A 23,032-nucleotide genomic window follows, 5' to 3' on the forward strand; every position below is an offset into this window, starting at 1 on the left:
TATTTTTACTCCTCTGGTCATTTGTAGGATCAGATTCAACCGTCACTATTTTTCTTCCACTTCCTTTGTATTAATAACTTCTTGAATTCTGTCTGCAATTTGCTGTACCTTTTCCTCCAGTTTTCTGATGTCATCTGTATATTTCTGTGTGACTTGCTTGAAGAACTCATTCAGATGAAGTACTTCCAGTTCAGCCACTGCTAGCTTCCTACCAAGTTCTTCATTAGATGGCTGTTTGCTTGGTGTTGTCATTGTTGACTCCTTTTGGACAAGCAGAACTTGTGCTGTGACTTTTATTAGGAAAATATTTAATGTGATTATCAAATTATGAATTTGGATCCTCATTCATCACAGAAATGCGTCACCTTGGTTTTTAGAAAGTGGGGGGTGTCAAACCATCCTCTCTGGCTCTGCAGGACCTGCTGTGCTCTGAGCTCATTCTCTCTGATCCGGGTATGGAGCTGCAAAATCTGCTGCTTTTGTCTGAAACACAGATTTCCTCCTGCTTAAAAATAGACATCTGCAAATATGCAGTCGTTTAGACACAAAATTTTATGAAGTTCAGCAATAGGTTAGTTTTACCGAATTATTTTGAAATGATATCTATTTACATATTTGTTACCTACCTAATACACTCAGTTGCAACTTTATTAGGCACACCAGCTAAAACCTGCACAGTCCAATTTTACAGTCCTGCAATAAATCCCACCTTTGTGTACGTTATAATGTCCAGTCTTTGTTAAAATTGGTTTAGAAAAGTGTTCAACTGTGTGGGATGTATTTTGTGGCGCTATGGAACTGCAATAACCAGATAAAAGATTTCTGTTATTTAGCCTTCCATGAATGATATACACTATAAATTGGGTGGACATGCAACCAAAAAGGAGACACATTGGTCTGCACAGAATTACATGACAAAGACTACTTTTGGAGGAAGTGTCGAGGAAGCTCAAAGTGTCTGTGAGTGTGTCTTGTAGTACCTATCTATCTCTAGCTCTCTCTGTTGAAGCAGCCCCTCTTTAACCTTCACCAGAGTGTTGAGAGGAAAGGAGGTACCCATCAGCATCTGGAAACAAGCAAAAACACAGATAATTGAACACATACAGTGCACAAATAAATCATGACATGATGTAATGGCATCAGTAACATAATCTTCTGATTTTCATAAATCATAGTAGTCATGTTAATGATCACTAATTGATTAATGATTATTGTATAACAATTAAGTAATATTAAAATTCCATAAAGTCAGTGTTTTTGCTCTCTTTGCTCAACAAAACTTTTTAAAAACTATTTCCATGGGGTCTTTTCATATCAAAAAACAAATAATAATCAATTGTAAAGGATGGAGTATTGTCAACACTGGTTGTTCAAGGTTCATGTTAATGAGACTGGATGCACCCACACTTAAGATAAACTTAACAGTAAATTCACTTTTTTAATCAGCAAAAAGACTCCAAAGGACATCTTTAACTTAATATGGCACTCAGTCCAGTGTTTCCCCTACCATTGTACAGGCCTGACGGGCCGCCAGGCCAAGGAGACCCCCCACCAGGCCAAAAAAAAAAAAACCATCTCAAAAATAAGCCATCTATCCTTTCATTCATAAATCAATAATCATTTACATTTAGGAGCGCCTCTGTGCAGCGCAATGTGACTCAACCTGCTTCATTGCCTAGTAACGATGCGAATACCGCTGCTGAGAGCACGGGCATATTTTATGGGATGTTTAGGGTTTGTAGCTAGCCAACTATGGCGTCGCAGAAGAAAAGAAAAAATATTGCAGGCGACAGACAACTTAATATAAAGAAGTTTTTCTGCCAGACTCCGGAGCCAAGGAAAATAGATGAAGGGAGAGTAACAGAGGCAACTCTAAATAAAATGACAGGTGCAGGTGAGACAGAAGAAAGGGGGCAGATTGCAGTGGAGAGGTGGGCTGCTCGAGGACCATTACTGCCGCTGACACCTGTCTGACAGGTGACCCCGCTCCGACTGCCGGCCCCGCTCCGATGGGTGTCCGCGGGCCTGGTCTGACTGGTAACCCAGTCAAAAAAAATACAGCTAAACACAGAACATCTGGCTGGGATCCCGAATGGCTTAATAACCATAAATACAGCACTTGGTTGTACCACACTCCCCATGGTAAGTTTACAATTTGTCGTTTAGCTTATATTTTTGTTCTGATTGAGCTTTTTTTTTTTTTTTTTTTGGTAAGCAATAATGATGAAAATAACACAGACAATAGGCTAGTTTTCCACTAAGGGGTCGTGCCTGTGAATATTCTCATTCATCCAGGTCATTGTAAGCTTCAGGGCATTTAATCGATCGCAACTGGACTTTGTCAGTTTGTAAACATTGAAACGTCTTCCAAGACAAACTGACAAAGTCCAGTTGCGATCGATTGAATGCCCTGAAGCCACTAAGGGGTCATTTTTCCCCAGGCATTGTCAAATGTATGTAACTCTGTTATAATAAAACAAATAAAAAACTTCTATGTTTAATGTTTGTTAAATGTTTAAATTATTTATAACTGATATAATCTCAATTATGTGTAGGAAATTCCCCTACCACAATGCCTTGGTGAAGTTGTTCTCTAAACCAAGAAAAATCAAGTGCAGCACAGAACAATGCACACTGTGTGGTTGAAGTGCCAATGTGTAATCAAGCATGTTCCATTTGTATGCAATAAATGCACCTTATTAAGTCACCCTCTCCTTGTGATCTTGAATACAGTCTGGGTGAACAAAAATTTGAATGCAAATATAATAATTGCAGAATTGCAGACTGCTTGCTGTGCCACCTGACTTAATCCAAGTGCGCCAATACACCATCCCACGTGTCTTGTCTGTTTAGGGTTTTTCAGTGGGTGCCACCGGGCCTGAAAAAAATTCTGGGGGAAACACTGCAGTCATTATATTAAAGTCAGGTGAATTGTGCATATTAAAAATGGATATTTTAGGAAATTTGTGCATGTTAAAAATGGATATTTGAGGAAATACCTTATTCCTCCATCTGCCCTTTACCTCATTCTTACTGTCCTAACTTCGATCACTACTCCATCTCTTTGTTCTTTTTCCTATCTTTCTCTCTTTTCCTACAACTTCCTCTACTTCGTCATTTTGTCTCTCACATCATTATTATAATACTCCTCTCACCTGGTTTAGTCCTGGTTCCTGCTGGTGTCCCTGTTGCCATGGCAACATTGCACCTGTGCCACAGGTCTCTGTTCCATTTCCAGTTGTGATCTGACCAAGTTTACCTCCATGCTCTACTTTCGGCATGTATTCCATCTGCTCAGTGAGCCACATCTGGGTGCGAACTGCAGTCTGAATTGGGGAGCCTCTATCAGTTTGATGAACCAGTGGTGAGTCTGCTTGTTTGGGTAAAGTAAGGCTATGAACCTTTCCACCTCCCTGAGCCAGTTTAGTTTCTGTTAAAGCACTGTAGTTCATTTCCAAACTTTTGTGTTTTACTGGTGAAGACAGAGTTGAGGAAAGGGACAGGTCTGTTTCCAAACCAGTGGTTCTACTGCTGTGGTTGTACCGGTAGCAGGGGCCAGCACCTGGTGAACGCTGCAGCAAGCTGTGGCAGACCATTGAGGAAGATAATGGTAGATAAAGGTCCATGTTTGAACCAAGGAGTTCCTTTCGGTACCCATATAACAGACCTCTGTCCAGCGAGCCTTGTGAACCTGGGTTGTATTGACTGCCTGATGTCCTTGTGGAACTCTTATCAGTACCAGATGATAACTTGGTGAGAGAGGACCACCTCCTGATGGGCTGATCCTTCATGTCTAGACAACTTGGTGCACCCAGGGGAGACATGGCTGGTGTAAGAAGCTGGCAAGACCTGCTCCAGCGGCTTGTACTGCTGGGTGAGGCTGGCATTCTAAAATTGGTGTGGGGTGAGGAAGATGGAGATGACATGACATGGACAATGGGGATGCCATCATCATCCTGGCCCAAATGAGGCTGGGTCAGCTGCTGGAAAGACAAAGGTGTGGTACTGGAATTGGAGTCATCTGTAGGAAGACATACAGGCAGAGATTGAGACTGTGGAAGAATGTTAATTTGGAAGAAATCATGTCATACATCATCATCATGAGATTAGATTCAACTTTATTGTCATTGTCAGAGTGCAACACAGAGACAACGAAATGCAGAATAATCATCATCATCATCATCATCATCATCATCATCATCATCAACAACAACACAAGCACATATACCCTGTCAACCTTCAACAACTAATTTCAATCCAACTTCTTCACAAAAATTGTCAACCTGTATTTTAGACCCCATCCCGAAAAAGCAACTTAAAGAAGTTTTACCCTTAATTGGCTCTTCTTTATAAGACATGATCAACCTGTCTTTATCAATAGGCTGCATAACACAGTCCTTTAAAGTAGCTGTAATAAAACCTCTTCTTAAAAAGCCTTCTCTTGATCCAGGGGTTTTAGACAACTTTCGACCTACAGTATATTTAAACTCCCGTTTCTCTCTAGAATTCTCGAGAAAGCAGTTGCTAATCAATTGTGTGACTTTCTACTCAACAATACTTTATTTGAGGATTTAGAGGTTATTTCAGGTTTTAGAGTGCATCATAACACAGAGACAGCACTGGTTAAAGTTACAAATTACAAACCTAATTGCATCAAACAATTAACTTGTCTCTGTTCTAGTCATGTTAGATCTTAGTGCTGCATTCGATACCAATCACCATTGGCATTAAGGGCTGGTTCAAATCCAACTTGTCAGATCGCTCTCTGTTTGTACATATTAATAATGACGCCTTTGTGCTTGTGCTCGCTAAAGCCAGTCGCAGAGTTCTGCAGGGTTCTGCTTGGACCAATTCTATTCACCTTATATATGCTTCCTTTAGAGAACATTATCAGGAAGCACTCAATAAATTTCATTGCTATGCAGATGACACTCAGTTATATCTATCAGTGAAGTCAGAGGAAACCAATCAGTTAACTAGACTCCAAGTCTGTCTTATGGACAGAAAGGCCTGGATGACCTGCAATTTTTTGTTGCTAATTTTGGACAAAACTGTTACAGTATTTAGGCCCTAAACACCTTAGAAATTCACTATATGTTGATACAGAAATTACGGATGGCAGTGCGCTGGCCTCCAGCGCCACTGTAAAGAAAAAGGGAGTTATTTTTGATCAGGACAGGTCCTTTCACTACCATGTAAAACAGATTTCAAGGACTGCTTTTTTTGACCTACGTAACATTGCAAAAATCCGGCACATCCTGTCTCAAAATGATACAGAAAAACTAGTCCCTGCTTTAGTTACTTCCGGACTGGATTATTGCAATTCCTTAATATCGGCTGCCCAAATTTGTTGCTAAATACTCTCCAGCTGATCCAGAACACTGCAGCACGTGTTGTGACAAAAACATGTGATATTTCTCCAATATTAGCCACTCTGCACTGGCTCCCTGTAAAATCCAGAATAGAATTTAAAATCCTCGGTCAGGCACCATCTTATCTTAAAGAGCTAGAGTACCTTATTACTCCACTAGAACGCTGCGTTCCCAAAATGCAGTTCCAGTCTTTGTCTGGGAGGCAGACCCTGTCTCTATATTTAAGAGTAGGCTTAAAACTTTCCCTTTTGATAAATCTTATCATTAAGACTGGATGAGACTTGCCTTGGACCAGCGCTTCATTATACTGCTATAAGATTAGAGTCAGGGGACTTCCAATGATACACAGAACTCCTCTATCCTTCTCTCCCTCTCTACCTGCACACTTTCTTTTTTTTAGATTTTCTTTTTATTTGGAAGAGCAAATATTTACATTTTCATTTACAACAATTCAATCCTTCTCTGGACCCCCATTTGTGTATACTGTTTATTTTCTCTCTCTCTCTCTCTCTCTCTCTCTCTCTCTCTCTCTCTCTATATATATATATATATATATATGTGTGTGTGTGTGTGTGTGTGTGTGTGTGTGTGTGTGTGTGTTGTTTTATATAATGTTCTATATTTTGTGGTATTTTGTTTATATATATATATTCTCAATATAAATATTTTGTTTTATTATTTGATTTTTATATATATAGTTCTCTCTCTTTTCTTTCTTTTCTAATTTTATTCTAATTCTATTCTTGAAAGGAGCACTGCAACAAAAAAAATTACCCCTCGGGGCTAAAAAAAGGATTTGTGATTCTGATTCTGATGTCTAAATATGAGGTCCTTAGATGGTAAATCCTCGGCATACTCCTCATCCTCCTCAAAGCAATAGTGATGGGCACGCCAGTTCTTTTAGATGTACTGAATCACTTGAATCAGTTCACTAGAAAGATTCGTTCAAAAGATTTGTTCCTCGAATCACCGAATCATTCAGTACTCCTGAATTGATATACGGCTGAACGGATCAGGTTTCAGTTCAGTTCACAGCTTCCAGGACCAGGAGACGAGAGTGTTGTGACTGTGTTGCTTTGACAAACACATTTGTAAATATAAAACTTGTTTATAAATCATGATGTTTTAAGTGTCCTGTCCTATGGTATGCTATTTAACTGGTCTACTCGCCAAATTGGGCTCAGTAAGTGATCCATTCACTGAACGTAAACCCCACAGTACATTCAGTGAAGGATTCATCACTTACGTTTTTCCTTGTGTCTGTCTCTCTCTGTTTCTCGAGTACTCTGAGATAGATGCAGTATATATGCTATGCAGGATGCCACGGCTGTTTCTGGTTGGCACAGTGACGTTAACCGATTAGTTTGCGTCCCTGTTTCACCTGTGTACATTCGGTCAGGTTGAGTGACCATTAAACGTGCCGAACGCGTTTGCGATGTCGTCAGATGAGATGCTGATGAAAATATAGGTCTGACTGTATGTGCTGACTCAGATAGTTGTATTGAATAGTCGCTGTTGCTAATTATTGATCACAGTGTGCGTTCCATGACTGACCAGCACTGCTGAAAACATCATTAAAACCATGCTTCCGTCTTGTTGACGGTGTGATATATGGCGCCGTCAACCACGTTTTCAGTGGATAGCCGTTATCACCTAGCAGGCACCCATCCAGAGGGGTGTCCCCCTGAAAGACTGTAGGGACGCTAGAATTCGCCAGGATGAACGAGTCATGTGCCGACCTGGGTAAAGTGGCATATATGTTTGTCACCAGGCAATTTGAGTCACAGACTCACAGACGCTGTTTCACCTGTGTACATTCGGTCAGGTTGAGTGAGCATTACGCGTGCCGAACGCGCTTTCGATGTGGTCAGATGAAATACGGATCAAAATATATAAAGTTATGTCTGACTATAGTTGCATTGAATTGCCGCTGTTGCTAATTATTGATCGCAGTGAAATGCCAGACACTGTGGAAACCTGACTGTGAGGTGTTGGTGACGTGAGCGCCCGACTCCGCCCGGTTTACAAAAATCCACTTGCGCCGCTGGCGCACAGAGTTGACCAGGTCTGAGGTGGCGAGCTTTCTGCACACTTTTTCGCCGCTGGCGCAGACCGAAATGGTCGAAAATTCCAATGCGCCGGCTCATTATGTCGACACCTCCCCCCTACTGCGCCGCAACGCCCATCCTGGCGCACCTCTTTACCCCTTGGTTTACCAAAATGCCAAGTGCACAGTGCGCCTGCCTGCGCCACTCGAAAATACTACTACGCCGGCAGGGGCAGCCTGCGCCGCGCCGGCGGCAGAGTCGAAAATAGAGCCCTGGGACTTAAGCTGCGATAAAAATCCCTGCAGGAAGCCTGATTTGAGTTCTACTAAAGCTTCTTTCATGTGTTGATTAAAATAGCTTCTAACTTGCAGGTCCCTGTAAAAGTCCTCTTTTCCCAAAGATTGTTCGTTTTGCAGAGCTTCAAATCTCTGGAATGCTCCCTTGTGGACAAAAGAGTAATAGGTTTAACCACCTATTTTGGATCCATCTCTTAAATCTGTCATCATTTTTGTTTGGTTCAAAATCCGAATCATAGGCACACCACCTCAGGATTTTAGATGCATCCTCCAATCTAATCTAAGTTTTTACTAATTTCTAAAAATTGTTTAAGTGGTATTTCAATTGGCAGGCACTGGAAGAGGTAGAGTAGTCTTGGCAAGATATTCAACCTAATTGATTCTATCCTAGAGCTCAAACTTAAAAAAGGAACAACATTCCACCTTTGTATGTCTGATTTTATCTTTGAATTTAGGGGTCCATAGTTGAGATCAAACATTTTTGAAAGATCCTTCGGCAGAATGACTCCCAGATACTTAATGAACTCTGCATCCCATTTACAATAACATAACTTCTTAATCTCCAATGGTGGGTCATAGTTAAAGGTTAAAACTTGAGTTTTTCTAATACTGATTTTATATCCAGACACTAAACCATATTCCTTTAACTTTTTTACCAATTTTGGGAGTGTCTGTGTGGGTTGTGCTAAACTCATGAATAGATCATCAGCAGAGCCAATTTCTCCTCCCCAGATGCCATTGTTATCTCTGATCTACTTTAAACTTACTGCAAACATGGTTTAAGAGAGGTGTAAGGGAAGGTTTGTATCACCTGAAAATAATCAAAGCCACACAGTTTGGACAATGTTTCATTTACATCTGTCAATTATTCACTCCACCAATAAAATGACAAAACAAGTGACAAATGGTTTGTACAACACAACATAAAAACCTATATAATAAAAATGGCTGGTTATGGAACTTTTAGCATTTGACAGACATGAAGGGATTCTGGCTTTGAATAACGTGTTAAAATATCACAAACTCTAACAGAGAAAATCTATTTAGGACCTGAAGGGTAACTTACAGAAAAGCTAAAATATTCCAGTCTATTGATTTCTGTTACTAGTATTGGAGACAAAATTTAGGATAAAATATCTCAAGATTGTTTGAACTTATTGCAATCTTATTTTTTCATTGATATTTTTTCAAAATTTTGCGCAAATCAATGTATGAAATCTCAAAGTGCACTTAATGACAATAGTATTGCGTAATATGCCTTTATACTTTAGAATATCCATTCCTTGCTTATAATAAAGTGTGTAAACCTTTTTTAAAAATCAGTATGAAAGAGATCAAAAGATAATGGTGTAATTTGGGAAGAATAAAGAGAAATTAAAAAGTATGCATCCTTAAGATGCACATTAAATGTATCAATGCAAATTGGGAAAGATAGGGAAATCCAAGGCAGAACAGCTGCCAAAAGATGACGTAATGGTGTAAAATTAGGGCAACCTTAGAAAACAGAGAAGATGCCCCGAGGGGCATGATAGACCTTGGGCTGAACTGTTTAAAAGACAGAGTGCAGACCATTGTAAGTTGGAGTTTATCAGGATTGCACTATTTGCGTTTCTGAGCATGTTCCCCTTTATTGTCAACAATAAAGTATTTTGCTCCTCGGACTTCTGACTCCTGCAGATCTTTATTTGGACACCTTCAAGAAGATTTTTTTCCTGAAACAATTGGACAGCTGAATTTGAGTGTTTTTGGCTTTTTGTAATTTGTGCATTTGGCCTTCACATTCCACGACAGTGTCCAAAATCTTGTCTGTAGGTGTGTACATGATTTCTTTAATTGTGAAAAAAAGAAAAAAAAAAAGGCTTTTATAATTAGTGACAGAAATCAGACAATTACACAAACCATTATAATGCTGCATTCCTCTGAAACACCTCTGAGTGTGGGACACCCCATAAAGGGTCAAAATACTGAATACCAGTCTCACCTGGGGGTCACACTGATATGCAGTCTATGAACTGTTGAACAGTACAGGACTATAAGAAGAGAAATGTACATCTGGCAGAATCTTTCACCATAAAACCCCCACCCAAGTAAGCAAGTGATCTCACGTAACAAGAAAAAGGAGATTATGCAGTGTAAATTTTAGCAGAACTGGATACAAGAAACTAAGCTGGTGACAAAAAATAAATGCAACAAATTATTTCATGGAATAAGACAAAATGGGGGTTCTGGTCAAACTAACAGTGTGGTAGCAGCAATACTATATTTGTTAACCACATACATATGGCTATACTGTCACAGCTGTGGGTGAACATGAAACATTAAACAGCTTGTGGGCATCATTAATGTCACACATGCACTCACCCACTCTCTACCTTAAGTACATACACAGCAAAATGCAGAGCCTACTGTGCAATTTTTGTTTTGTTTTGTTTTTTTAGTTTGTCATGCATAAGCTTCATATCTCATGCGTACTGACCATCAGTGTTCAGCATACGCTTTCATTTGTTTTTTTGCTGGGTTGAACATGGTGAAGCTGCACTGTAGTGTTTTCAGTTCAAATAAGTTTACTTGAGGTGTTGTGTTGATTGGAATTGTTGAATGATGAACTGTGAAACATATCCCAAAAACAACTCCCAACACTGCACCACTTTTGACAGTTAATGCCACTACACTCTCATCTTTGATTTAAGTGATAAAGCTGGTTGAACCTTATTGAAAGAGGTATACAATGCAAAATAAATAGACAGGATATCCTACCTTCCACACTGTCAGAGCAGTAGGTGCCAATGCCAGTGTCACCACTGTCAGACACTGTGCTGTGTCGGCGTCCACCACAGATACTGTTGCCAGTGCCAGTAGGGTTGCTATGCCAAGCATATTCTTGGCCAGGGACCCATCCTGGAGATCCACCAATATTGGAGCCTAAAAAAACAAGTTTTTAAAGTCTATTACAAAAGTCAATTCAGTTACAAAAAATTGTGTTTATCAGGTGGGCCAAGTAATACTCACGGATAGCAAGAAACAGTTTATAGTAGTGTAGAGTCGTGCAACATTGGAAAGAATGTTGTTACAACTAGGCCTAGCCTACTGGAAACAAAGAAGTAAAAGTTGCTGAGAGGGTGAGGTAGGGCCTTGCTCGGTGGTTGTATGACACACATCCAAAAGACAGATTCACTGAGGTCAAAGATACATTAATAACTTTTATAAAAGAAAACAATACACTCAGAATAACGTGCTGAAAATATACTCAAAATAATTCACAGCGATCAAAACAGATAAAAATAAAAATTATGGTGATCCACTCACCCTCTCTCTCTCCCTCTAGCCACCACACAGCTAAAGGTGCTTATCTAAGTTACCACATATCACCGCCCACAGCCCTGTGACCTCTCACAATCACCACAATCATTAAATAACAAATAAACAACCAAAAATAACCCAAATAGCAAATACATGAACCATAACAAAATTATCTATTTATACTACATCCTAGTGCTGTGCGATATGGACAAAAATTTATATCCCGATATAGGTAATTTTATATCCCGATTACGATATATATCCCAATATAGTATTTTTACTTAAAATTATATATACACATAAAATGAATGCCAATTCCTCTGATCTTTTCTCCTTTTATTTATAAAACACATTTATATATAAAGGGACAAGACAATTAAAAAACAATAAAAAGTCTTCTTAGTGCCAGAGTCCCTCTTTTTGTTACTACTTTTTGTTTTGTTACTAGACATGTTGAGTTTTTAAAGTTGAATGAATGATCATTTATTTAATATACAGTAGTATTAGCCAATATAAATGGCCATTTAAAGAACAAATCATACTAATGGATTAACAGTTAATAAATAAATAAATAAATAAATAAATAAATAAATAAATAAATAAATAAATAAATATTAAGAGAAAACGTTTATTTTTAAAAAAATATATATACATTTCCTAGATTAAAAATGTTTGTAGAGCTTTCTGCTTATTCTATGTCAAAATGTTTATATTTTTGAGGAATACAGTGTTCAGTGATCATTACATAAATTCTTTTATTAGTGTGGTTTAACTGTTTGGATGACCTGACTTCCTTTCAAGTCATAAGACTTATTATATTTTCCTCATTGTATGTTAAATAAGGATACATGTAATTACGGCTTTATGTAGCCTAATTAACAGCACTTTATATGCAACAATGTTGCACAATAACGAATGTGTTCATTGGTAATAAAGCATTTCAAGCTTTAAGTATGACTAATTGCTTTCTTGATCACACCTTTACTAAAAACAGTGGCACAAAATAAAACATACCACTGCTGTGGGCGCCCCACCCCATGGGAGTCGGGGCCCGTAGTGGTCATGGCCCCAAGGAGCTGTGGTGGTCATCCCTTATTTTCATTTCTGAAAGGTGGCAACCCTAAGCATTGTTGCAGTTACATTAGCCAAGCTAACCACAGCCCACACATTAAAATTACGATATAGACAATAGAGGATTATATAGTACGGTAGACATCTTTCTGTCGCACTACGACATATATCGTAATATCGCACAGCACTGCTACATCCATTCATGGCTCCTACAAATGTCATAAAAACCAACAGGTTCTTTAACACAAAACTATGAACACAGGGTATTCTCAGTCAAAATGGATTGATTATTCAAAAGGGGGCATAAATCAGTACATAACAACATAGGTGGGTAGGATGACATAAATTAAGGACTCGCTTCTCTAGTCTACTGACCACTCAAAGTTCTGGAACTTGGTTGACTGTGGCCACAGTCGATTGGGAATCATGATTCAAAAAGGTATGTAGCTGTGAATAACAGAAGGAACTACACACCTCTCAATGTGAGGCAAGGGCAATCCAGTCCAGGAGGCCCAGAAAGACGTTTGGGAAAGTTTCTGTGTGTTCAGCTCTCAGTGCTTTTGTAGTTTCAAACAGTTTGCTTTCTGTCCTGTGTCCCTGTTTGTACTTTCAGATATCTGCTTTATTTTACTGTTTCATGTTCACTCTCAGCTGTATAGAAGTCATGATAGGTTACAAAAACAGGCAACTAATACTGCAGGGAGGAAGAGTACAAGCAGAAAGAGCCACAGTGGGATGTTTGATGAAGATCTGCAGACAACAGGCTCTTACTGTACCTCTGCAAACAGCTATAACTTCTTTTATCTGACATGTTGCCTGATACAAAAACATTCAAAACAAAAATAATGGCAGGTTTTTCTAGGGAAGAATTTATAGAGAATAAAATATGTTTATCCACTGTGGTACAGTCACTCCTTTGACCACTCAACCCGCTGCTTTTAAACATCATCCACTCAAGACACGCAAGTCTGCAGTTAAAGTAGGGCTGAGAGATGCAGTAAAAATATGATGACAATAATTTTCTCCATATCGATCAATATCAATATCAGTCAAAAGGCTACCACCATATTTCTTAGCACTTATATTACATGTTCAGTACTGTGTGAGTATCACTTCCAAATAAAAAGAAGCTTTTTTGTGTCTGTGACTGGAAAACAGGGATCAAGAGGGAAACAAGATGACAAAATCTGTATGCTGCAGACTGTGACTGACAGACTGAGAGAACTGCAGAGAGAAAATCGATCCCTGGCCCAGTGCACATGCCAAAGTATCATTGGGCAAGATACTGAGCCCCAAAACTGCCCCTGATGCTGTGCTATTGATGTGTGAATTTATATGTACGTTGCTTTGGATAAAAGCATCTGCCAAATGACTAATTGTAATTGTAATATTCCTGTTACTATTGCTGCTGCCTGTAACACCCTATGTTCACCTATAGGGGATTAATAAAGTTGTATCTTTTCTCATCTTATCTTGCTCTCCCAAATCTACTGAATTGGAAAAAGTCTCACCTAACCCAAGAGGAGGAGTCGTCCTCAAACGTTCTTATTGAAAAAAGAGGCATGGATGTAAGTTATTTTCGTCTGCAGAATCTGACATGTCTTCATTCAGTGAGTCATAAAATGAATTATGCTGACATTTTCTGATGCAGTATTCAGCTGAGCAGTAACTGGTGTATATCTGAAAATCAGACAGTAACGTGTTTCACCTCTTCATACTAGGAAAAGTAATGTGATTAACTGTTAATCTGTTAATCACTTTACAAAATTCTGTCCTCGGCAGTACAAAATAACAGTGTAAGAGTTATTTACATTATATATCAATTTGCTTATTTTTCTGGTTTTACATACATTTGCTGTACTGTGCTTTATGCCAAGATTGTTTATTAAAATAATTAGAAACACTATTTTCTATTGATTTCAACCACACCACAGCCCTGGCTGATCATTACCTCGTTTAGTAAATCGGTTCCTTACCTGCAGTCATTTCAATTGTTTCATCTGCTCTGTTCAGTTTAACTGCATCGTGACAAACGGGCTGCATAACACCTCAGAATAAGGTAAACAGCTATGAACGACACTTCTTCCTCATGTCATCTATTATATTAATGTAGACTTGTAGCACAGTCGCAGAAGCATCATATCCTCGTTGATCGTCTGAGCTAGCTGCGGTGCTGTAGCTCATCCTGGCCTTTGACAACACAATCACTGGATGTTACTCGCATCTTTACCCTCTTCTAATCTCACACCCTTAATTTAATCGGAGCGTCTCACCTGCTTTATTGAATTCGTATCCATCCTCGAAGTCACTTCTGTACCACATTCTCTATGATCGCGGACTTTATGTAACAGCAGGAAAAATAGCAATCCGTTCAGAGGACAAAAGAGAAAAAAACAAGGTCAAAGTCTGTAAACATGCGTGCTGTTTCATGTTACATGTTCATAACATTTCAGTAGAGAAAATCGCAAACCCTGTGTGGAAAGTCTTCGGTCTGAAAAACATTCTCTGTCCGGTAACGGTATCCTTCCTATAAATTAAACCTGCACGTCCTGGGTTGAACGTCCTCTGGGTGGAAGTGATCGTAACAAACCCCTCCTCCGCAGCTCAGCCGCCGGACTGCCAGCACGACACAGCATCACCCACGCAAGATGATCCAAAGATCGACTGTCGTTGGACCAGTGGGAGTTGCTTCCCACTGTGAAATAAACGAAGGCCCTCTGAGACCGTTGCAAGAGCAGACGGCGTATACTCTTGCAATTACGGTACGGATTTGCGCGAATGAAGTTCCTCCGAAACCTCCAGGACTCAAACCAATAGGCCCTCGCTGCGACACGCGGAATGGGGCGGGGACAGACATCTGTATCCCAATGACAGGAACAGCACCATCTGATGGACGTTTTTAAGAAGTACACGACATCCTCCAAATAACACAAATATTTCAGCCTTGTGATGTAAGGAGAATCGTGCGCATTTCAAATTCAACCTCTCAATTCAACTGCACTCATTAGAGCAAGCACTGATTTTGAGGTTGTTGTTTTTTTTACATACTCCTCAAAATACACAACATAAACAGGTTGAAACATGAATTTGAACATAAGTGCTTCCATGGTGTCTTCCCAACCTTCTTGGTCCATTGTGTTGCTGGCTTCACTGAGGATCTGGACAGCTACTTCTCTGTCCCGTGGGTTCTTGGAAAGAATCTGAGGTAAGACGACTATCTCTGAGGCACCACCAAGAGGCTGCCAATAGCACTGCCAATAAAGGGGTGCTTCTACAGGACGAATAGAAGTAGCTCATGGATTGCTACTAGTCTGTACACTGACCTGGAGGAATATTTTATAATTCTTATCATGCTGCTGCAACAAGACACTTTGAATGCATAATTATGACAAACTTTTCGATGCAAAACACAGGTATATAAGTTTGCATATCACATACCCAAACCTGATTGATGTCAGGAGTGGAGGTGTAGTGGGTCTAACTCTTTATTCAATTTTTATTGCCCTTTTGATACCTGCATTATGAAGAAGAAACATTCACAAATGTTTACAGGTCCTCTCGCACAGGTTCTCTGTGCTCTTTCTACATTATGGATAATCACAACACATCTCCAATACCAACCATTCTCAATAGCACACCCTAGCATGACAAGCTAGGGGTGCTTTTCATTACGTTGAATTGTGCCTCCTCGTCTCCTCTCTCCTTCGTCGACCCGGAAGTCGTTTCCCCTCCGCCATGATGAAGGATCTTCCAATTGATTAAATGCACCTGAAGGAGACAAGGATTGAGGAGAGAGGAGGCTTCTGAAGGACATCAGAGTGAGGATACACCGGTGTAGCCTACGCGGAAGTCTTTTATTATTTAAGGGGCTGTCGTATGTGGCACACGTTTGAATCATCAGCTATTATAATTAGCGGGAGGTGGTTAAGAGGATTTTTTGACAAGGGTGAAACCCAACTGTGAGCGATGCAGCTGCTTGCTGAAAATACTTTGATGCACTCTAAGACGTATGTTATTTCAGAAAAGATTCTAAACAGCAGAGTATACATTTCCACTTCACCACCTGGTCATTGGCCAGCTTTTCTATGACTTTAAGGATCTTTAAAATAAGAGGGAAAAAGCAACATTTAATTAATTTGTACTGATAAAATAGTGACATTTTGTCTTTCCATTATTTCCATATTTACAAGTCATTCATCAATCCTCAAGCCGTCCCAAAGTTCAAAGGTCAGTGTGTGATGTTCAGAGCATTGCTGTTTACTTTGGTTCATCTGGGTTACCTCTGCTTTCCAATGCCATGAAACTGACAGAAAGACAATTGTGAAATACTAATTTTAAAATCTATTTGTATGTTCTATATTCCAACAGACAATTCACAATCTTTTCCTGTGTTTGAGTCAGCTCCTGTCCCCAACAAGACTAATTTGAATATTGTCCATTTCTATTGAATTCTATTTCAAACACATAGACCACATCTATCATGAATCCACAATTAAATGTGCACAAAGCAAGCTATTCATGATTACTCATTTGCTGTGTTAAAAAGCACAAAGTTGTTTGTTGTCTTTCTGGGAGTTTATTCCTATGCCTGCAGACGGACTCCTCCCTGTCTTTCTCTCCCTCTCCATCTGCACACTTTCATGTCCTACCATGGTGTGTTACTAACTTAGTTCCTTCCCCGGAGTCTCTGTGCTTTGTCGTCTCGCAGGTTCCCATGGACAGTGGCTGAATCTGGATTGTGGATTACAGCTATGTCTCCTGCCTTGGCCCTGCCTGACATCCACTGCAACTGGTACTACTGTTATTACATCCACTGTCACTGTCACTGTTACTGTGGCTGCTTGTCTGTCTGTCTGTCTGTCTGTCTGTCTGTCTGTCTGTCTGTCTGTCTGTCTGTCTGTCTGTCTCTGACTGCATTTCTGTCTGTCTCTCTCTGTCTGTCTCACTCTCTCTCTCTTGCTCTCCCTCTCTGACCCAACCGATCGAGGCAGATGGCCGCCCACCCAGAGCCTGGTTCTGCCTAAGGTTTTCTGCCTGTTAAAAGGAAGTTTTTCCCCGCCGCTGTTGCCAAGTGCTTGCTCATGAGGGAATTGTTGGGTCTCTGTAGATAAAAGAGCTTGTACCTGTACCAGCTCTATATGGAAAATGTCCTGAGACAACTTTTGTTGTGATTTGGTGCTATACAAATAAAATTGAATTGAATTGAATTGAATTGAATTGAATTGAATTGAATTGAATTGAATTGAATTGAATTGAATTGAATTGAGGGCTAATGGGTAATGTGCGTGCCTCACAGCAACAAGTTTGCCGGTTCGATTCCCGGGTTGGGCCCTTCTGTGTGAAGTTTGCATGTTCTTCCTGTGCATGCATGGGTTTTCTCTGGGTACTCCGGCTTCCTCCCACAGACCAAAAACATGCTCATTAGGTTAATTGGTGACTGTAAAATTGTCCCTAGGTGTGAGTGTGAGTGTGAATGGTTGTGTGTTTGTGCCCTGCGATCGACTGGCGACCGGTCTAGGGTGTACCCCGCCTCTCGCCCGTTGACGGCTGGGATAGGCTCCAGCACCCCCCACAACCCTGAAAGGGATATGCGGTATAGAAAATGGATGGATGGATGAATTGAATTGAATTGAATTGAATTGAATTGAATTGAATTGAATTGAATTGAATTGAATTGAATTGAATTGAATTGAATTGAATTGAATTGCCGTCTCAAGTGTGAGATGGCAAGAAGTGAGCCCAGAACAGGGAAAGTTGTCAGGTTATACACAATACATTATCTTGTAAATAGGATGACAACCATCAGAACAATGTCAGCACAATGGGCACATCATAATGTGTTGTTCAATCAGGACAATGGTCAATCAGCAGCTTTGATCATGCAGGATGTTCCCTTAATCAGTAGGTGAGTACATGTGTTGTGTCATGGTCAGCAAAATAACACATACATACACCTAATCAAATGACATAGTTAATCATTTGGCTTTACAGTAGTGAATGCTTACAACTGACTAAAGAGTAGATGAAATCATTTGGTTTATTATTGAGGAACAGAGAAGATGAATAATAAGATATCTCATTACATGGTTGTGAAAGATATTCTTCTGTAGGAACATGTGTGCATAGGGTGTAAGCATATTGAGGAGGGAATTGTTCTTCTGCATCCCCGAGAATAACTGCCCCACACATTGGCTATTAGTGTCCCCTGCAAGCGGTGGAACCCCCTCATCTTTGCTGTTGCTTTGATGGAAACCATCATTGGATAGTTTCACAACTTTCTTTTGTCTTTACAATTGCTTATAGTCATTGAAATACTCATGCCATGAAATAGTCATATCATCCTATTTTATCAATTGACTGGACACTGATAGCATGGCATTACTTATCGATTACTATAAGCAAGGACATAAAAAATTGTTATATACGATATTGCTAAAAGATGGGCAATACACCAGTATAACGGTAATAGCCCCTTTTTTACTTAAGTTTTTGCTTCACCATTTACTACTATGTTAGACATTTATCTTGCATTGATTGTGTATCAGATTTTCCTGCATTAACTGAGATTGTATGGTGTCTGAAGCAGAATGCGAAAGAAGAATAAATTAAAATGAGAGTCTGCATATATCAATCCAGATGATCCACACAAAGAGTGGAGAGATTACAGTGTAGCAGAGCTGACCTGTAACTGACCTTCTTTCCCCCTTTTTTGCATTCCTTCAGGAGAAATGGAGTCGTAAAACATCCCGACTTTTAAGAGCTATTGACCATTTGGACCGTTTACAGGGAAGTGTTAATTCAGAGAGAGACAAGATGTCCGGCTGTAGAACACTTTCTCACATTCCTTCAGGGGAGCAAGAGACACAGACACTTGTACTTCAAAGGTTACCTTTCACCCAGGATGTTTCTCATGGAGATGCTAATTCTTTCTTGATAGCCCCATGAGAGTATGACAGTAAAACCGTCTGAATGAAAAGTGCCAGGTCCCAGAGGAACCTACAAAATCAGATAATGCTGATGGGTTGTAAATGAGATATTCTTGAAGCTGTTAAGATCCTGGCTTCCTGTCTCTCCCTGTGTGTCTCCTCTCCCTTTTCCCTGTGTGGGTGCTTTTCATTACATTGAATTGTGCCTCCTCGTCTCCTCTCTCCTTCGTCGACCCAGGAGTCGTTTCCCCTCCGCCATAATGAAGGATCTTCCAATTGCTTAAATGCACCTGAAGGAGACGAGGAGCGAGGAGAGAGGAGGCTTCTGAAGGAGATCAGAGTGAGGATACACCGGTGTAGTCTACGCGGAAGTCTTTTATTATTTAAGGGGCGTGTCGTATGTGGCACACGTTTGAATCATGGCGGGTGCAGGTCTTCACAAATGTAATCTTGATTCTTGTTTCAACTGTGTCCTTTTAACAATTGTATCTGTTACCAAGAAATTAATGAAAATTCTTGGTATATAGTTACAGTTTTTTAAAGCAAGGCTACAAGGCTGTTGGTTTAATCTACCACACACCCGTCCTCTGTTATGCCTCTAACGGCATATAATTGAAACCTCATCAATAGCAATCAGGAGTTGAACAGTCTGACTGCAGATCTGACCATAATATCACGTTTTACAGCTTTTACAGCTGTGCAAACGTCATCAGTAATTGACGTCGCTTCGGACTGACGCTGTGGAGCGAGGATTTTTCATTTTGGAGTTTCGTTTCCTCCGTCCTCACGTCCCTTCCTCGCATCCCTCTTTCATGTCCTCGCTGGGCGGAGCTAAGACGCGAGGAGAGGAAGCGAGTGGAGGAGACGAGGAGACCAATTTATGTAATGAAAAGCACCCACAGTGTGTCTGTCTGTCTACCCCTGGATCCGTGGCTGGGCAGCCCCTCACCTGCTGCCAGCTCCTCCCACGGCGACTCACCTGCACTCACTCTCCCTGATCAGGGAGAGTATTTAAGGCATGGACCTGCTCCTCTCCTTTGCCGGATTATTCCTCATTCCCATGTCGAGTTCTGGTTGTTTGGTCTGTAAGTACGAGTCTCTTTGTCTTCCTCTCTTGTTATCAAAAGTCATTATTTTGTCCTTCGTTTTTTCCGGCTTCTTACGTGCTGTGTTTTTCTTTTCAGTGCCTGTCTGCCGCTTCCACGCGTGCCTCGTGCCATACCCGCTTCGTCTGTGCTCCCTTAGTTCATCCACTCTGTTTGAGTGCGTCTTTTGTTGTCAAATCAATTTTAACGGCGTCATTTTTTTTATCGTGTGATTAACGTTCTTTGTGACCTAGTGAACTTTTTTATAAGCTGTGGCCACTGCTAGTAACGTTACACAAACTACAGGATCTGATTGTAAACCGGAAACAAAACAATGGGCACACCCCACGCATGTTTTGGTCTTGCCTGCTCGCTAGCTGTGAAAGTGTAGGCAGATGTAAAGCACAAAACGCCAAAATGGATGCGAACAAGATTCTGAATAGAAAGTTTAGTGTCAGAAAGTTGCCAGATGTGTCGACTGACAAGACCAAGGTTTGGACAGAGGCATATGGATACCGCAACTTAGAACAAGCTTACTGCAGCCATAGCAAAGTAATGTTCATTCTTTCTGGAGAGAAATAAGAGGCTGGGTTGATTCTGGTGAATAAATAGAAGAGCATCATAGTCTGACTGCTTGTATGTTCAAAGGCAACTTAAGAAAGGAAAGTTTCAGCCATGGTTTAACTGCACTATAGCCTGAGTCCTAGCTTACAATGATGTGCACTTTGTAACTTTATCTTGTATTACCCTGTTTTGATCCCTTAGAAAGGGTTGTTGAAGGGGCTTTTTTGTAACCAAGTATTTATTTTTTTGTCATCTGTTTATTGACAGTGTTAAATTGTGTGAGAATGAATGACCATTAAGACATTTAAAAACTAATAAAAGAACCTTAAAATCTATCCTGAAATGCACGGGGAGCCAATGCAGCAATTTTAAAACTGGTGTAATGTGCTCCCGCCCTCTGGTCCTCGTCAGCACTCGTGCGGCTGAATTTTGTAGTAGTTGAAAATTTGAGGTACTCTTTTTAAATTTTCTTTGTGTTTTTATGTGTTTTTTGTGAGCCACTCTGACATTTTGTTCAAGTGATTTTTTTCTGGTTCTGTCTCATATTCAATAAAGTTCAAAAAAAAAAAAGGAGGAAAGAGGAACAATGTCTCGAGTGAGTTCAGGACAGTTATATGGAGAAAACCTATAGAGAGGTGAGAGTTTTTGTTTTCTGGGAGTGTTTATTGATCAGAGATTAACATGGAGATTGGAGAGTAGCTAATAAATGTAAGAAAGTAATTAATGTCATGAGATGTCTGGCAGGATTGGAATGGGGAGCTGACTTTGCATCGCTGAAACACATATATGTAGCCCTAGTGCAATTGCGATTAGATTATGGAAGCATTGTATATGGTTCAGCAGCAAAATCTGTATTGGCAGACCTGAAAACCATACAAGCTCGGGCCTTAAGATTATGCATAGGAGCAGAACTTCACCAGTATGTGCAATTCAAGTTGAAGCAGCTGAGATGCCATTAGGGATACGTAGGAAGCAACTGATGGGCAAGTACTGGATAAATATAAGGGGACATGGAGACAGCCATCCTGCAAAAAGGGTGCTGCAGATTGAGACAGACAGGCCATACAAAGACAGTTTTGGCTTGACAGGAAATCAAGTCGCAAGAGATGGAGGAGTAAATGATAAGGAGATTGAGGATACTGGTGTGTGGCCAGTTAGACCCGTATGGATAGTAGAAAACCCTTGTGTTGACCTAGAACTACTCAGAATTAAGTTCTGTAAGAATACTGATTTGAAGACTGGAAATATAAAGAATGGGTTCAGATTTTTACAGATGGATCAAAGGATCCTCAAACAAATGCAACAGGGTCTGCAGTTGTACCCAGTTACAAAGTAGGATTCAACAAGAGAACATTGGACTATTTGAATATATATATACAGTTGAGCTGCTATCCTAATGGCATTAGAGTGAAGTGAGCAGATTAACTGCAGTCATTTATCAATATACAGTGATTCAGTGTCAGCCCTTGCAAGCATTTCATCAGGAACAGCAAGAAGTCATGAGGAACTGCTCTATGAAGTCTTGAGCACCAACTCACGAATAGTAAGAAAAGGCAGAAATGTAACATTCATGTGGGTTCCAGCATCAGGTGTCCCAGGAAACGAGAGAGCAGACAAACTAGCGAAAGAAGCAGTCAAAAAAGAAATGGTTCAAGTCAATATTAAATTGTCAAAACTAGAAGGGAAAGGCATAGTGTGGAGTGGAGTGTCAACAGTTTTGGGACAATGCAGCAACAGGAAGACATCTACATGCAATACAAAATAGAGTGGGTATTACAAGAAATAGGGGACACAAGAGGAAGCAACAAGTCATACTAAGCAGACTGAGAATTGGCCACAGCAACCTTAACAGCACACTCTTCATCATGGGAAAGCATCCAACAGGCTTTTGCAATCAGTGTCATGAGGCTGAGACAGTAGAGCATATTTTCATGTCATGCAGGAAATTTACACGCAAGAGATGAGTTATGATGACACAGCTACAAAATAGGGCAGGTGGAGGACAGCATTAAAAATCTATTAGAGTGTGGGGATAATGAGTAAGGGAGGAAATGGATTTTCCGTTTTCTAAGAACGACTGGACTGGACTAGACAGACGGATCTAGGGAGACGCTACATTATCTCCCCTTAATGGATTAAGATGGAAAGTGAATCCAGAAGATGGCAGTAATCGTGGATGCCAGCTGCCGTAAACCTCAGAGAAGAAGAAGAAGAAGAAGAAGAAGAAGAAGAAGAAGTGTTGCGGACAGACCCGCCCACAAATCTGCCCGCGAAACACAAGTTTGTTCACATCGACGAGCAAGCCAAGGTGCACGACCAAAAAGTTTCTGTCCTTGTACCATACGGTACGTTATTCTACATCGTTTGTAT

At 40.2% G+C, this 23,032-nt stretch overlaps 2 protein-coding genes across 4 annotated transcripts in view; one reads left to right on the plus strand and one right to left on the minus strand.

The window, feature by feature from the left end:
• Positions 1-14,932, minus strand: part of cep85l (centrosomal protein 85, like) — a 33,003-nt gene extending 18,071 nt beyond the window's left edge. For 2 of the 3 annotated variants that reach the window (XM_070986935.1, XM_070986933.1), the window contains exons 1-6: positions 14,361-14,932; positions 10,474-10,638; positions 3,156-4,021; positions 981-1,066; positions 366-483; positions 109-261 (exon numbers count right to left, since the gene is read on the minus strand). In XM_070986935.1, coding sequence (XP_070843036.1) covers positions 109-261; positions 366-483; positions 981-1,066; positions 3,156-4,021; positions 10,474-10,638; positions 14,361-14,409 — 1,437 coding nt within the window. In that variant the 5' untranslated portion in view covers positions 14,410-14,932. The remainder of the gene's footprint in view (positions 1-108; positions 262-365; positions 484-980; positions 1,067-3,155; positions 4,022-10,473; positions 10,639-14,360) is intronic. The other variant, XM_070986934.1, reaches the window with a different exon arrangement.
• mcm9 (minichromosome maintenance 9 homologous recombination repair factor) overlaps positions 14,687-23,032 on the plus strand; it is a 30,789-nt gene continuing 22,443 nt past the window's right edge. The window contains exon 1 of the mRNA XM_070986932.1: positions 14,687-16,879. The gene's annotated coding sequence lies outside the window, so the exon portion shown is untranslated. The remainder of the gene's footprint in view (positions 16,880-23,032) is intronic.

This window comes from Chaetodon trifascialis, chromosome 19 (genome assembly GCF_039877785.1).
Source record: "Chaetodon trifascialis isolate fChaTrf1 chromosome 19, fChaTrf1.hap1, whole genome shotgun sequence".
Taxonomy (NCBI): Eukaryota; Metazoa; Chordata; class Actinopteri; order Chaetodontiformes; family Chaetodontidae; genus Chaetodon; species Chaetodon trifascialis.